Raw genomic sequence first — 16,595 nt, forward strand, 5'->3', positions numbered from 1 at the left:
ATGTTACATGTAGCAGAGCTGTGTGTGTGAAATGGCATGTAACTTAGCTGTGTAGTGTGTATATAGCAGAGCTGTATGTCTTAGGGGTAATGCATCCAACCGTAGTCCTAAACATGGCACACCGATGTGTTCCCTGACCATGTTCTCCATAAGACTGTCCCCCACAATCCAAACCTTCAGGCGTCACCAGAAGACTCATCTCTGTAGAGTAGCAGACGACACACAGTAACGCAGCTGCCATAAGAGAACCTGTTAGCGGCACCCATTGACGTTCCCATATACATTGTAGCCTGCGGCCAGGGTCCTCTCTCCTGCTTATATCAAGTTGCTCATCTAGTTTACTGTTTATTGTACTTAGTGACGTCACTATAGGGATACCAACTGTAACTGGGCCCCACAAGTCACCCTCAACACACTAGATGACTCAATGATGTCTGCCCTCTGGTGCACTGGAGTGAGAAGACGTATGATACACAGCCTTCCACTGTCAGACAGGAGAAAATGAATCCTAAATATAGCCACTCGTCGGCAGCATATAGTAAAGAGGGATTCTCTAGGAATATTTGGGGGCACCGACGGGATGGGAATGATGGTAAGCTTGTGTGTACAGACGTGTTGTGAAGCAGTAACATGGTGGTCTGGGCCAGGTAGAGAAAGAAAGCGGAATGTACAGTGAAGGAAATAAGTATTTGATTCCTTTCGGATTTTGTAAGTTTGCCCACTGACAGAGACATGAACAGTCGATAATTTTAAGGGTCGGATAATTGTAACAGTGAGAGATAGAATATCAAAAATAAAATCCAGAAAATCACATTGTATAAATGTATTTGCATTTTGCATAGAGAAATAAGTATGTGACCCCTCTCGGTAGTAAAACCGTGGTGACATAATACTCGGTTTTAAAACCGTTGTTGGCGCGCACTTCAGTCAGAGGTTTCTTGTAGTTGATGATGAGATTTGCGCACACGTCAGGAGGAGTTTTGTTCGGCTCCTCTAAGCAGATCATCTCTATATCATTAATATTCTGAGACTGCCGCTCGACAACTCTGAGCTTCAGCTCCCTCCATACGTTTTCTATGGGAATAAGGGCTGGAGACTGGTTAGGCCATGCCATGACCTTAATGGGCTTCTTTTTGAGCCGCTCCTTTGTTGCCTTGGCTGTATGTTTTGAGTCATTGTCCTGCTGGAACACCCAGCCACGACCCATTTTTAATGTCCTGACGGAGGGAAGGAGGTTGTTACTCAGGATTTTACAGTACTTGGCTCCATCCATTCTCCCATTGATGCGGTGAAGTAGTCCTGTGCCCTTAGCAGAGAAACACCCCAAAACATAATGTTTCCCCCTCCATGCTTGGCAGTGGGGTCGGTGTTCTTTGGGTCATAGGCAGCATTTCTCTTCCTCCAAACATGGTGAGCTGATAAATCAGACAGAATAATATACCAGTCTATGTGTAATGGTAGAACCTACAGCAAACCAAAAATAAAATATTACACTAAAAAATAACTTTTAATGATCATTCAGTTAAAACCATATAAATAATGGTATAAAACGTATCCACAAAGATTACTTATACATGCACCACCGCTGTCTATATACGGTTATTTATCTGTAACCAGCCCTAGGTCATATCCACTGGCATATAGCAACGCACCACCATTAGCTATATACTGTTATAGAACTATAACCAGCCCTAGGTCATATCCACTGGTATATAGTGTAAGCCGATGGCTGGTCAGGTAATGGAGGGGGTGTACATCTCACACAGACTACTAAGGTGGGTGAGATGAGAAAACTCCAGAAAGAACATTTCTCAGCAGATAACTATTGTCTGCTGAGGGTTATTTCAAAGTTCCGGTTACTGGGCTGGATTTTTAGGAATGGCAGGTAGGTTGGTAGTGGGACCTGTCATTCCACCCCCCTCCAGTCCACATTTTGGGGATGTTCCGGCAGTGACTCAGCTGCAGAGAGTCTCCTTGTCAAGGAGGTTTAAGAAGTCAGCTCCAGTAACAGACCTTTGGCAGAGCTTGGCTGGAGAGAAAACAGAGAGGTCATATTTTTGGATCTGTGTCCTGAATGATTCTACTGGCTTTTGGATTCCTGTTCTTCTAGGTGAGGTAACCTATTCTATGGTTAGTTAGAGCCTAGCCGGACAGGGAGTTATTTTTGTATTGTTTCCTTTTGTTGCTGCACTATATTTTTGAGTGAAAATAAACTCTACCTTTGTTTTGGACTAAAGAAACTGCACTTGTGTGTCTATGCCACCCCAACTAGCAACCCCAGACCCTGACAATAGCTATGTATAACCGCAGTTTGTGTTTAGAGACATCGGCTGACTACATATAGTTATCCTCAGCAGCACTTGATTATATCCAGTACCATGTATAAACCACCGCCTTTATTTGTATTCACAGACATAGACAATCAATGTGTAATAATTCTCACCCAAACCTTATTCCTCACCCCCTGATGTATTCCTGTAAATATAGACATATCAATCAGTATTCCCAATTACCTACAGCAAAAAGATCATACATGGGTAGGTACCCTGAAATTTTAGTGTTGTTCCAGCCATGTTGGATTTGTCTGTGGATTGAAGTGCGGTGTGTGACTGCCGCTCTTTTTCCTACTAATGTCTGAGTCAGATTGTAAAATACTCCAATAAGTTTTTATTGGAACTACAGTATTACACTTTGTGCTGGAGTACAACTATTTTCTGTTTGTCCGTACAATCTTCCACCATGTCAGGGGAGTAGCAATGGGAAGTCCCTGTGCCCCAAGCTTTGCTAATCTCTACCTGGGCTGGTGGAAGAAGGAGGTCGTTTTTGTTGATGACATGGGTGAGTGGACCCAGAGAATCCTTTTATGGTCCAATTCATAGATGATATTTTCATCTTGTTGGGTGGATCTAGAGTGGATTTTGAGACCTTGGTGGGTACTTTGAACATTAATGATCTAGGTCTATACTTCACATTTGAGATACAATTCCAGGAGATGGCATTTTTGGATCTGACCAATGTAAAATCGGATAGTGGCCGATTGAGTGCCAACTTCCATAGAAAAGAGATGGCAACTAACAATTTGTTGTGATCGGAGAGTTGGCATCCCAGAGCAATAATTCTAAAGGACAAAATCCCAAGATAGAAATATTGCAGAAAGAAATCAAGAGTACTGAAGACCAACTTGTTGGTTCCCTAGCCTCAGACGAGTGGACCACTCTTAAGAAGAATATAGAAACCACCATTAAGGAATTTAAAAGTTCCAACGAGAAAAGGAAGAGAGAAAAGTTCCTACGTGACACCGAGGACTTCTCCATGAACAGGGTCTACCGCTGGCAAGACCAGGGAAACAGCCGCCCAAGACAAAGATACCTTGAGGGACCATCGAGCTCTGGGAGTGACACTTCGAGAGGATCTGATCGTCCTTTTTTCGACCGGCGCCAGCGATTCACCAGATTTCGACCAAGACAGGAGGGTCGAGGAACAGACGCACCAGGAGGGGCCGAAAGAGGAGAAAACAGAATCCAGATGAGATCGCAGGTGAGCCTCCATTAGTGATAAATATTTCTTCACATACATTGACTTCGGCACAAATGTCCCTTCTAGGGAAGGGCCTATCATTTTGCCCCTCACAACCACTAGATACTTTTACATTGGAGGACGATTTATTCCAGTTCTTCAGACAACTTCGCTTAAAGGTACAGTTTAAAGACTGTCCCCCTAGCAATATCAATAACCAGAATACAGTTCCCATTTTTTCGATCTCAAAACTTGGGCCTTAGGAACAAGAGCCTATACCTCTACCACAGTAACTAATCCTTGAGAGCAGGAAATACCCCACAGCTCCACACCCCTTATCATGGGGTATGGAGCTGTAAAGGGCCTCAACATCAAGGCTTGCCAACCATACCTCCAGGGACACCTGGATGTCCTCCAAATGTCTGAGGACCTCCATGGTGTCCATTGCATATGAAGGCAAACTGGTGATGAAGGGTCTCAGGACATCATCAAGATATGAAATGACGTTCCAAGTCAAAGATCCTATCCCTTCAACAACTGGTCTTCCTTTTAAGGGATTAAATCCCTTGTGGATATTAGGGAGAACATAAAATTTTGCCTTAATAGGATACTGAGGTATTAGGAAATCAAACTCCCCTGGGATAATAAGATAGCCATCCTTAGCCCTTTCTAAGATGTTTCTCAGTTCCTCCAACTATCTAAATGTCGGATCATTAGGGATAGTCTCATAGCAGTCCTGATTGCCCAGTATGTCCATACACATGTTGATATATTTTCCCCTATACAAAACCACCTGATTGCACCCCTTGTTGGACGGTTTTATGATTCTTCCCTGATCATCCATAAGGCCAAACAATGCCAGATTTTCATCAATCGAGAGATTAGGGACATAGTCACAGTTAGAAACACGTACAAGATCTTCCTCAGAGATTCCCAATTTCCTCACATTCAATTTAAAGAACTTCTTCCATCTGAGTTTTCTATAGAATAAGTTCAGGTCCTTTACGCACAAAAAAAGCGATAAATGTGGGTGTAGGTACAAATGACAGACCCTTCTGTAGTAGTTCAAGTTCACTATTTGATAACTTCCTAGAGGATAGATTTACTATCTGCATATCATCTTTAGATGTTGCACTGGTCTGATCCGAAGCCTCCCCCATATCTACTTCCTGGTACGGAGTAAGTAATCCAATACGGGAGGGCTTTGGACCGAAACACTCCTACGGTTTCTTGAACCCAAGTCCCTTCTGTTACGTGTTCCTTCTCTAGGAGGATTGGTGGATGGTGACACGAGTAATTTGTACCCCCTTTGGACCTCTCCTAGTTGTTGGTCGTCTCCATTCATTCTCAGATATCTCACAATCCAAGCAATTTTTTGACTCCTTCTTAGTAAATTCAAAAACACGTCCCTCCTTGAATTCAGCGAGATCATGTCTAAATTGAAAGTGCTTTCTTTCTTTGATATAGGTCACAGATTTCTCGATCATCCTACAGCAGACATTCTTTGCATTCAAATTCAGGACTTTTAGAAAACTTTCTAATAGCATCAATTTGCTCTTTGAGCGGCTGTGTGGTATTGGCTAATACTATCTCCTCCTCCAACCATAACGTCATAAACCTCAGAGCTGAGTCAATCGACTCCTGCTCCCACTAGAGGATCTCAATCTCAGTGAGGAAGAAAGACTGATTCTTATACCACGGGGTACTATTTTAAATCTTAAATATGATTCGATAGTTTGCACTTCCCAAAAGGACCTAAGATTATCCTTGTAAGTTTTTGTTAATTGCCGAAATGCTGCTGATATTCCCAGAGTCTGGGTTCGTAAAGGTAAGACTCCCTCAGAATATGCCTCCTTAGTATCACTAAGCCACTTGCCTAAGTTGACCTCTCCTGACCAAAAACCTGCCATGTCGCTAGCTCTGAAGTGCAATATTGAGTAAGTAAATCCAACTACAGAATAGTATAACGGTCTACGTGTGATGGTAGGGAAGGTAGTTGTCACTCAGGATTATACGGTATATGGCTCCATCTATTCTCCCATTGATGCGGTAAAGTAGTCATGTGCAGAGAAACACCCCAAAACATAATGTTTCACCCTCCATGCTTGGCAGTGGGGACATGTGCTTTGGGTCATAGGCAGCATTTCTCCTCCTCCAAACACAGCGAGTTGAGTTAATGCCAAGGAGCTCAATTTTTGTCTCATCTGACCACAGCACCTTCTCCCAATCACTCTCAGAAACATCCAGGTGTCCATTGGCAAACTTCAGACGGGCCTGCACATGGGCTTACTTGAGCAGGGGGACCTTGCGGGCACTGTAGGAATTTAATCCATTACGGCGTAATGTGTTACCAATGGTTTTCTTGGTGACTGTGGTCCCAGCGGCCTTGAGATCATTAACAAGTTCCCCTCGTGTAGTTTGAGGCTGATCTCGAACCTTACTCATGATCAAGGACACCCCACAAGGTGAGATTTTGCATGGAGCCCCAGATCGATATCGATTGACAGTCGTTTTGTATTTCTTCCATTTTCTTACTATTGCACCAACAGTTGTCTCCTTCACACCCAGCGTCTTACTTATGTTTTTGTAGCCCATTCCAGCCGTGTGCAGGTCTATGATCTTGTCTCTGACATCCTGAGAAAGCTCTTTGGTCTTGCGCATGTTGTAGAGGTTAGACTCTGACTGATCAGATGATAGATCTTTGCTGTGAAGGGCTGAGGGTACATCTGGGGTAATGACATGTTCTTCATATGGATCTTGTTTGATACCCTGATCCTCTACTTTATAATCTATAGATATTAGATGCCCCTCTGAGCTCCTGGTACAGTCACCTGACAAGAAGAAAACTGAATTTATTATTTTTGAATAATAAACCTAAACACCGCCTGTATTTTTTGTCTCCCCATTTAAAATGATCCTGTAGTATAAAGTTATCCAACAATCTATTGACTACTTTATTATGAAGTTATGTGCTCACTTCCAAAGCACTGACCTCCTTTCTGATTCTCTGATGCACACAGTATTTTGTGCATAACAACGAGGTCAAATACACAATTCAGCCCTCAACAAGTCAGATAGATAGATAGATAGATAGATAGATAGATAGATAGATAGATAGATAGATAGATAGATAGATGTTCTAATACATTTGTGCTGCGAGTTCCTGTTCATACAGGAAAGACTGTGTGCAACAGAGGATCAGAGAAGAGGTCAGTGCTCCAGAGGGAAGAACCTAAATTCTCAATAAAGCTATTAAGTTTGACAAAAAAAAAAAATATTTTAAAAAAATATGACAATACAGGTAAACTCAATTACTAAGAGACTAAAAAGTACCAGGCGTTCCCAGTGATCAACGGTTTGAAGAGATTACGACTTTTGGAGGAGTTTTGCAGTCTCCTCGATGCATACCAAGCTCAACTCCATACATATGTATAGCGGCTGTGAAACGCAATCCCATTCATGACCTTACTATAGAGAGGGGCCTCACTTAATTGGTAAGGGGTAGGCCATCAATATTAAAAAGCATGTCCTTTTAGTAAAAAGACCTGTGAACTTGAAAACAACAACTGAGCTGTGTGAGGACTTGTTTATTGCGGGACCACGGTCGCGTACATACAACTTTTTGATCAAGTTGCTTTTATTGAGATGGGATGAACAAAAAAAAACAAAAATAGTTCTTCATTGAGCGGCTTAAATAACACGATAATCAGGTTGTCACAGATACAATGATACCAATGTACTTAGGTTTACTTTTTAATTTTAATATTATTATATTAGGAAGAATTTTTAATGGTATGAAAACAGGGGATTTATATTTAATTTCTGATATCTTAATTTCTTAAAAACTTTTATTTTTTTTAAATCCCACTAGAGGACTTGGCCGTGCAACCAACTAATGGTTCATATAAAGTACTGCAATACTTAGATCAGCGAAGTATCCCTGGCGGCCATACCAAACCATCAATACCTTATGGCACAGGGAAGCCAATAGGAGGCCCCCGCTCCGTTTAACCACTATTATGCCATGGTCGCTACAAACCATGGTATCTAAAGGGTGAAACAGCCAAGATTGGAGGATTTGTACCAAGGACCGTAAAGAAGGACCGCGCTTCACCCGTCAGAGTTAGCTTAACTTCATATAGTTTATCGAGGTTCACACACAACGCGTTTCAAGTTGTAGGACTCTTTTTCAAGTGCAAAAGAACTTCTTCCAGCCGACAAAAAGTTCTTTTGCACTTGAAAAAGAGTCTTACGACTCGAAACATGTTGTGTGTGAACTTCAATAAACTATATGAAGTTAAGCTAACTTTAACGGGCGAAGCGTGGTCCTTCTTTACGGTCCTTGGTACATGTCCTCACACCACTGGTAATTAGGCACTGCAACTTGGAATCCACCCAGGGAGGAACCCCCTAGCAAGTGGTTCCAAAATTCTAACGGTAGTTGTGATCCTTCACAACCCATTCAGGTGAGAACAGTCTACACATTGGGATTGTCCCTCACTATATTAACCTACTACACTATATACAGCGCGGTGCTGTCTACCTCTTGTTTTTGCAAGATTGGAGGACTGAGATAAATGCAAAAACTTTATTCATGTAAAACCCATAAAGGCTTTTCCACATCATAGAAACAAAAATAATTAAAATTTAATAAAAACTGGGATGACAAAGTTTGGGCATCAGATTGCTAAGTGCCTCGGCTCCCTTGTATCTCCCCATCACCCAGTCTATGTATCACCAAAAAACAAAGGCAGCAATCCAAGAAGATAAAGTGAAGAGCGGGAGTGTTCAGAACCGATGTGTAGCACTAGAGCCGAAATGTCACTACCGATGGGTTTTTTTTCACTACATCCCTTTGGAGTCATTGTAATGGGATTTAGGGCCATTGTGATCACGTTACAATAATGTGTTGTTTAATGTGAGAAAGTGGAGACATTAAAAGGGAAATGGTTACCAGGAAATTGTTTACCTCATTCCTGCCAGAGGCATTTTTCAATTTTTGTTTTTGACTCTCCGTCTTCCATACCCAATAGCTTTTCTGTTTAGAGCCATACGAGGGCTTAATGCTTGCGGGACAAACTGAACTTCATAATGGTCCCATTTATTATTGTGTACAGTGTACTGGGAAGCTGGGAAAATATTCAGAATGGGGTGGAATTGGAGGAAAACTGCATTTGAATGCTTCAGCTCTTTTGATCTTTTTTTCAAAAATGAGAATCTGTGACTGTTCTGTGGTAGATTCAGTGGTGACTCCTCACCTTGGCGGTTCCCTGTAGGGATGTCCTCCTCACACTCCTCATCACCACTCACATAGGGCTCTTCCTTTATTGTTACGGCTACAGCACCAATATCGTCCAGATGTTTATCTTGAGCTAATAGCTGTGGAGCAAATAATATAAGTCATAACAGCTGGAAAAATTGGGTTATCAGAGCCGAATAGCTGCCGCTGTCCTAGAAGATGGACATAGACATTAAATGATGGGTCACTGAAAACAATACAGTGCATCAATGTCCTCTCACCTATAGACCCTCATGATTGAATGAGGGCTGTCTGCAAGACACTATGGGAAGGCTAGTGTGGTCTGAAGTTTGTGCTAAATCCCTAGTCTACGTAGCCAGAAGATTGTGAGAAGATCCAGACAACATGTAATGTCTATGGTCAGCTTTATCCTCCATCTCCACCTCTCATTACACAAGTATAAACCATCTAATACTGCTGGAGAACCCAAGACTGACCACAAGGACTTCACCGCCCGTCTACACATCATAGGGAATATCTCCATCTACCTGATCATCCTGTGGAAGAAGAGGACTGGGACATCTCTCCGGTGTTGTCCTCTTACTGGATCTACCTGGAGGAAACACAGACAAGGACTGAATTCATTCTGTACATACAAATAATGGAAGTCCATGTGTATATAGTCATGTCTATTACCTGCTGATGTGAGGGGCTGGTGGTCCTCCATCTTGACCTCCTTGTACAGATACTTGTGTCTTTTTAAAAATTCCCACACCTGTATGGAGAATTAATGGTGCCATATAAATAAACAATATTAATTATAGGAAACTGACAACACAATGATACAGTCATCACCCCGACCCCTCCAGTTACTGTATAATGTCCCAGCATTCCCAGCAGTGTCACCTCTCCAGTCAGCAGCTCCAGCATCTTGGTGAGTTCTAGGATCTTCTGTCCATTGATCTCCTCCTGTATCGGGGGGTGAGGTGGAGACCCCGGGATTGGGCTCTGGGTTCCTTTATACACAGGAGTCTGACAGCGCCCACTAGAGGTCTTCTTCACTACTGTGTAATCCTGGTTATGGGGAGACACATTAATAAATCTCACTCCATACATGTCCAGAGTCCATCACCTCTCCAGTCCTATCATCTGTTATTACTATAGATAAGAATGATGTAATGATGACATCATCAGAATCTCTCACCTCTCCAGTAAGCTGGTAGATGATCTCTAGGGTGAGATTTAATAGACTTTCCGCCATCTTGTTCCTGTCTCTTTCCATCCTTGATGGGACAATCAGGAATATTCTCTTCTATAGAAGATACTGAGAGGATTCTATATTGTAGGAACCTGAGTGGAGAGAAGATGATCCAAATGTACAAAAGCACACAATATCCTATGTTTATCAAAAACACTCCTGCTCTCCCCAAAGAAGCAGCATTTTCCCCACAGATGTTACAGCTGGACATGTAGATGCTGCACACTCATACTGTAGTTGGTGATGTCTTAGCTAGTCCCATAAATGCTCGGTTGATAAATTTCAATTAGGACACTTACTGGTAATCCCACTTGTCTGATGACGTATGTGACTGGGAGGACCGTCCTACTCTAACGGTTACCCCTTTACCTATACGCCCCTCCCCTTTCTGTGTCTTGTTTGGCACCACCACAATAGCTTTCCTGCGGTACTTCATTTACCTTTTAGAATATTTTTGGCATTTCTCTTGACTCTGGGTAATTTAATAAAGGCGCCCTCATGTCTGGATGTTGGACATGGAAACCGTGGGGGCTGCTCGTGCAAAACTGGTGCAATATAGAGCCTGTACATCCAGTGTGCACACCCTTGCGTATCCACAGCGAGGTCAGAAGCGCCTAGATCATGTATTTAATAAATTGGACAACCCCTTTAATACCGCTCGCCCTTTGTGCAAAGAAAAATTAAATTAATTTGAAATTAAAAGAAAAGCATAAATCTTACACAATGTTATTAAAAAAAAGCAAGAAAAACTATAACAGGAATCTTCACATCGGTAATGGCGTAAACTATAAAAATCTCACATTATTTATCCCACCCAAAAACTGCAGGTCCCCAATGAAAACGACAAGCCATCCCCTAAAAAACAAGCCCTGATATGGCGTCATAGACAGAGAAATGAGAAACCTATGGCAAAGCAAAGGATTCGTAAATGTGTAAAAATGGGGGGGGGGGGGGAGCAAATCAATTACATTTTTCCGTAACCGCACCGATCTGTAGAATAAAGGTAACCTATTACTTATACTGTAATACCAATACGGTGCGGGGACTTGTCTGGTCTTAAAGGGTTAACATCTCACCCATTAATCCAGGACTGTGAGGACCTACCTCCTCCTTACAGTGCCACCTTGGTTACAGGACCTCTGATGACATCACATGTGTGGGAGGAGTCAAGAAGTCACATGACCAGGTCCTGCTGTTGCAGCTTCATTTGCTAAAGGACCTTTGATGATGTCACTGCCATGTGATTAGGATAGCAGAGCTGTCAGTGTATGACGTGTGTGTGTGTGTGTGTGATACATCTGCCTGTAGCGGAGCCGTATGTGTGTAATATACAAGTACACGGTGTAACGTTCCTGTAAATGAGTACTTAGCAGTGTGTGATGTGCATGTTACATGTAGCAGAGCTGTATGTGTGAGAAATGGCATGTAACTAAGCATTGTCACGTGTATGTAGCAGAACTATACGTGTTAGGGGCAATATACAAACACTACACGTAGCACACGGATGTATCAATACCCTGACCATGTTTTCCATAAGGGCCCTTTCACACGGGTACAGAGGGGACGGATTATGGAATGGAATTCACGTCATAATCGGCGCCCTCACAATGGTGGTCTATGGAGACCGCTCGTGATTTTTTTTCTGCTAGCGGCATGTTGCAAACTGCCCTTTCTTTAGGCGGATTCCGCGGTTCAGTGAGTGACAGCATCCGCCTGGCGGCAGCAACCTCGGAAGTCGGCCCATTCATTTGAGCTGACTCCGAGGGGGGAAGCCGCAACCGCGACAGTCGTGGCAGGCAGTTTTTGACCCAAGAGTGCGGCTCCCCACATCACTCTCAGTGCCAAAATCCACCCCACATGTGAACTAAGACTGTCCTCCGCAATCCAAACATTCAGTACAGTAACGCTGCTGCCATAGGAGTGCCGCAACCCAGTGGAGGAGACCAGAGGATGGGAGTACTAGTGGTGTTGGCTGTGCCGCCTGCGAGGCCAAGCACACTCCACATACACCGCAATCCAGGGGTGAACCTGCCCCTTTCGCCGCCCGAGGCGAACGACAGAAAGCCCCCCCCCGAGGAGGGGGCGGAGAGGAGGGGGCGTGGCGCAGGTTAGAAGGGACGGGGTTAAGTGAAGGGGCGGGGCTTAGTGGCGTTCGCAGGCACAGAGAGGACCTGCTCTCTGCCTGAGCGTAAGCGGAGGCCACTGGAGCAGCGCTGCTCCAGCGGCCTCCCCAATCCACCGCTCATGCTAAGCCAGTCCAGGACAGCTTGTCCCGGACTGGCTTAGGTAAGCAAAAATGCCGCCCTCCCTGGGGCCCTGGCATAGCGCCGCCTGAAGCAGTCGCTTCAGGTCACCTCATGGGAGGTGCGGCGCTGCGCCAATCCCACTCCAGGGCCAGACACAGTGAAGGGAGAGGTCCTGCAGCTCTACCGGATGGTGGTGGTAGTAGTTTCCCCTGGGTCACCTCTAGTTGGAGAGGGGACGTCTCCTCTCTGAGCCGGTGTGATGGTGTTCAGAAGGGCCCTGCTGGAGATGCAGCCACGCCTCAGGAGTCCAGGTGTGCAGTGACAACCGGGTAACTGTTTATGAACTTGGCTGGAACGAACACAACAGCAGCTAGTAGATGGGGGTAGTAGTCCACTGTCCAATCCCCCTGCCTTCCTTTTAGAGATGATACTGGCTCCACAAATAAGTCCACAACTACTCCTCCTCTCGCGCCACTAGTAATGGAACAGGGAGCTCTGACAGGGATCCTGGTACCTGGATACTAGGCCCAAATAGGTTCCTCCTGTCAGTCCTCCGTTCTTCCTCCTGGCATGGCTCACAAATGTCCAGACAAAACTCTTCCCTTAACGCAGGGCTGTCTCTGGATGAGCCTGGGGCAGAAAGTGGTCCTTGCTGAGGTTGTAATGGCTGACCGTTGGCACAGGAATACTCTGCACTCTGCTCTGCACAAAGTCTAGACTGGAACTAACGTAACTCTGGTCCAAGGGTCTCCGCGGCTAGAAATGGATCAGTCTATGTGGAATGGACCTATCAAATATGGGAGTATTGTGTTTTGAATTGAATTACTGAAATGAATGAACTTTTCGCAGATATTCTAATTTACTGAGAGGCCCCTGTAGGAGCGTTACATGGAATATACTTGCTTGTAGGATAACAGATGTTTATTGGTAATTCTACGCATTTCTTATGAGTTCAGGTCCATACACACAGCAGTTTGTCATCTGGATAGGACCGGCCAATTCATCGAAAAATAATCAAAATTGAAAGACATCTCAATTAATCCTTGTGAACTTGTTCACATTAGTTATTCTGCACCCGTGTTGCCATTAACTAATGGTTAGGTCACTGTACACTATTCAATCTGAATCGGCTATATGTGAAAATCTCAGCATGTTCTAGTATGAGTTGTTTCACATGCTAGACTTGTCCTCTCAAGTGGGTCAGGAATCTAGATTTGGCCTCCCCTGGTCCAGTGAGTTTACGTATGTTCAGATTTCTCATTTTGCTTCCTCTATCCTTTGAGGGTCCCTTGCGCCTGCTCTGTAAGGCTGGCACTGGGACGCAAGGATTGGTCTCTGACATATATCGCCTTGTAGCTGACCCTACTCCTGATGTTCTGCCTCCACATCCGTATATGTCTCGATGGCAGACCTACCTGGGACAGACCTTTTCGAGCTCTGACTGGTCTCTTATCTGGAATAGAAGGTCGAAGACCTCCAGCTGTGTGGTTCATAAGGAAAATTTGTTTAAGGCTGGTCTTACACGACCGTAGTTTAAGACCGCAAATGGTCCGCAATTGTGGGTTTTAAATTGCAGACCATTTGCGGACCCACTGTTTTCTATGCAGCCTCTTACTCCACCGTAGATTTTGCCCGTGGTGTGACGTGCCGGACAGTATACCGCATGTCCGTAATGGCCGTGTTTTTACGGCACGGACTGTCCCATACAAGTCTATGGGCGCGTGCAGTTATGCGGATATACACTGAACATACATCAGTGTAGATCCGCAATTGCGGATGTCAACATGTGTGTTTTGTGGTGTGCTTTGTTTTTTGCGGATCCGCATAATACTGATACACACGGAACGTTGCAGATGCACTTTGCGGTTGAGCAGGGACGTCTGCGGAATGAGTTTTTAGAGGGAAATTTGTGTTGCGGATCCGCAAATTGCGGACCGCAAAAACCACTACGGTCATGTAAGACCAGCCTAAGATGTTGATGCACTGGTACCACACGTCAGCTCTTCTCCATTCTTTTGATAGGTCTATCCCGAACTGATGCTGGCGTTGTGGTGCCCGCCCTGCACATATTTTTCACCTATTTTGGTCCTGCCCCTACCTTGTCCAGGTTCGGGATCTCTTTGGCTGGGTGATGGGAGTATGTTTCCCTCTCTCTCTCAAGATGTATCTTCTCAACCTTCCCCCTGTTAAACTGCGCAAGCCAGCCCTCCGTTTATTCTTGTTTCTTCTCACCTCGGCCAGGTGTTTGATTGCTAAACACTGTCGCCCCCCCCCCCCCCGACTCTTGAGGAGTTATACTGCAGGATCAGGAATGCACGATCTCTGGAATATTTGACGGCCATGCTCAATAATGAGGAGGAGCGCTTTCACACTATCTGGAATTTGTGGGATGAGTTCTGGGCCCCCCAGCCTTTGTGATTACCCTATCCACTGCAACGTCATGCCACCCCTTTGTTGTTTCTCACCCCCGTGTTTTCTTGTCTTGTCTTGCCCTTGTCTGTTAGTTTTGCCTTACTCCTTGTGACTTGTTACTTATTTTTCCATTGCATTGAAACTGTATTTGTTTGTTTGTGGATTATCATTGGCCTTTTGGCCATGTTGTGTTCTTTTATTGAAAAACCTTTTAAATAAACAATAAAAAAAAAAAAAGGGTCACGAAAAAAAAATCATCAAATCATCAAATGGTCTATCTGGGACCTATACAATGAATAAAGTTGTATTCACTTGAACAATCCAAAAATGGACGTGTGAATGTCTCCATTGGGTCTGTTTTCCATGTGTGCGTTATCACTATTTTCATGGATAGCAGTCATTCATGTGAAAGAGCCCTAAAACTATAGTGTGAAAGCAGCCCTAAGATGGGCTTACAAGGGTTATCAGGTGCACATGGCCAAGAACCTGTGGGTGGTGTGCATGGATATACATGGTCAAAAATCTGTGGGTGGTGTGCATGGGTATACATGACCAAGAACCTGTGGGTGGTGTGCATGGGTATACATGACCAAGAGAACCTGTGGGTGGTGTGCATGGATATACAAAGTCAAGAACCTGTGGGTGGTGTGCAAGGGTATACTTGGCCAAGAATCTGTGGGTGGTGTGCATGTGTATACATGGCCAAGAACCTGTGGGTGGTGTGCATGGATATACTTGGCCAAGAATCTGTGGGTGGTGTGCATGTGTATACATGGCCAAGAACCTGTGGGTGGTGTGCATGGATATACATGGTCAAGAATCTGTGGGTGGTGTGCATGGGTATACATGGCCAAGAACCTGTGGGTGGTGTGCATGGGTATACATGGCCAAGAACCTGTGGGTGGTGTGCATGGATATACTTGGCCAAGAATCTGTGGGTGGTGTGCATGGGTATACATGACCAAGAACCTGTGGGTGGTGTACATAGGTATACATGGTCAAGAATCTGTGGGTGGTGTGCATGGGTATACATGACCAAGAAGCTGTGGGTGGTGTGCATGGGTATACATGGCCAAGAACCTGTGGGTGGTGTGCATGGATATACATGGTCAAGAATCTGTGGGTGGTGTGCATGGGTATACATGGCCAAGAACCTGTGGGTGGTGTGCATGGATATACATGGTCAAGAATCTGTGGGTGGTGTGCATGGGTATACATGGCCAAGAACCTGTGGGTGGTGTGCATGGATATACATGGCCAAGAACCTGTGGGTGGTGTGCATGGATATACATGGTCAAAAATCTGTGGGTGGTGTGCATGGGTATACATGGCCAAGAACCTGTGGGTGGTGTGCATGGGTATACATGACCAAGAGAACCTGTGGGTGGTGTGCATGGATATACAAAGTCAAGAACCTGTGGGTGGTGTGCAAGGGTATACTTGGCCAAGAATCTGTGGGTGGTGTGCATGTGTATACATGGCCAAGAACCTGTGGGTGGTGTGCATGGATATACTTGGCCAAGAATCTGTGGGTGGTGTGCATGTGTATACATGGCCAAGAACCTGTGGGTGGTGTGCATGGATATACATGGTCAAGAATCTGTGGGTGGTGTGCATGGGTATACATGGCCAAGAACCTGTGGGTGGTGTGCATGGGTATACATGGCCAAGAACCTGTGGGTGGTGTGCATGGATATACTTGGCCAAGAATCTGTGGGTGGTGTGCATGGGTATACATGACCAAGAACCTGTGGGTGGTGTACATAGGTATACATGGTCAAGAATCTGTGGGTGGTGTGCATGGGTATACATGACCAAGAAGCTGTGGGTGGTGTGCATGGGTATACATGGCCAAGAACCTGTGGGTGGTGTGCATGGATATACATGGTCAAGAATCTGTGGGTGGTGTGCATGGGTATACATG

General features: G+C 44.7%; 2 protein-coding genes across 2 annotated transcripts in view; both read right to left on the minus strand.

The window, feature by feature from the left end:
- Nucleotides 1-16,595, minus strand: part of LOC142195595 (uncharacterized) — a 704,678-nt gene that overhangs the window by 324,828 nt on the left and 363,255 nt on the right. The window contains 1 exon segment of the mRNA XM_075265539.1: nucleotides 9,304-9,368. Within this exon segment, the coding sequence (XP_075121640.1) occupies nucleotides 9,304-9,368 (65 nt within the window).
- On the minus strand, nucleotides 5,225-9,050 carry LOC142189132 (uncharacterized). Its single transcript, XM_075262128.1, has 3 exons — nucleotides 9,045-9,050; nucleotides 8,775-8,895; nucleotides 5,225-6,347 (listed from the first exon to the last, which is right to left on the minus strand). Exons 1-3 carry the CDS (start codon nucleotides 9,048-9,050, stop codon nucleotides 5,803-5,805), a joined length of 672 nt encoding a protein of 223 aa, XP_075118229.1. The 3' UTR covers nucleotides 5,225-5,802.

The sequence above is a fragment of the Leptodactylus fuscus genome, chromosome 1 (assembly GCF_031893055.1).
Source record: "Leptodactylus fuscus isolate aLepFus1 chromosome 1, aLepFus1.hap2, whole genome shotgun sequence".
Classification (NCBI taxonomy): Eukaryota; Metazoa; Chordata; class Amphibia; order Anura; family Leptodactylidae; genus Leptodactylus; species Leptodactylus fuscus.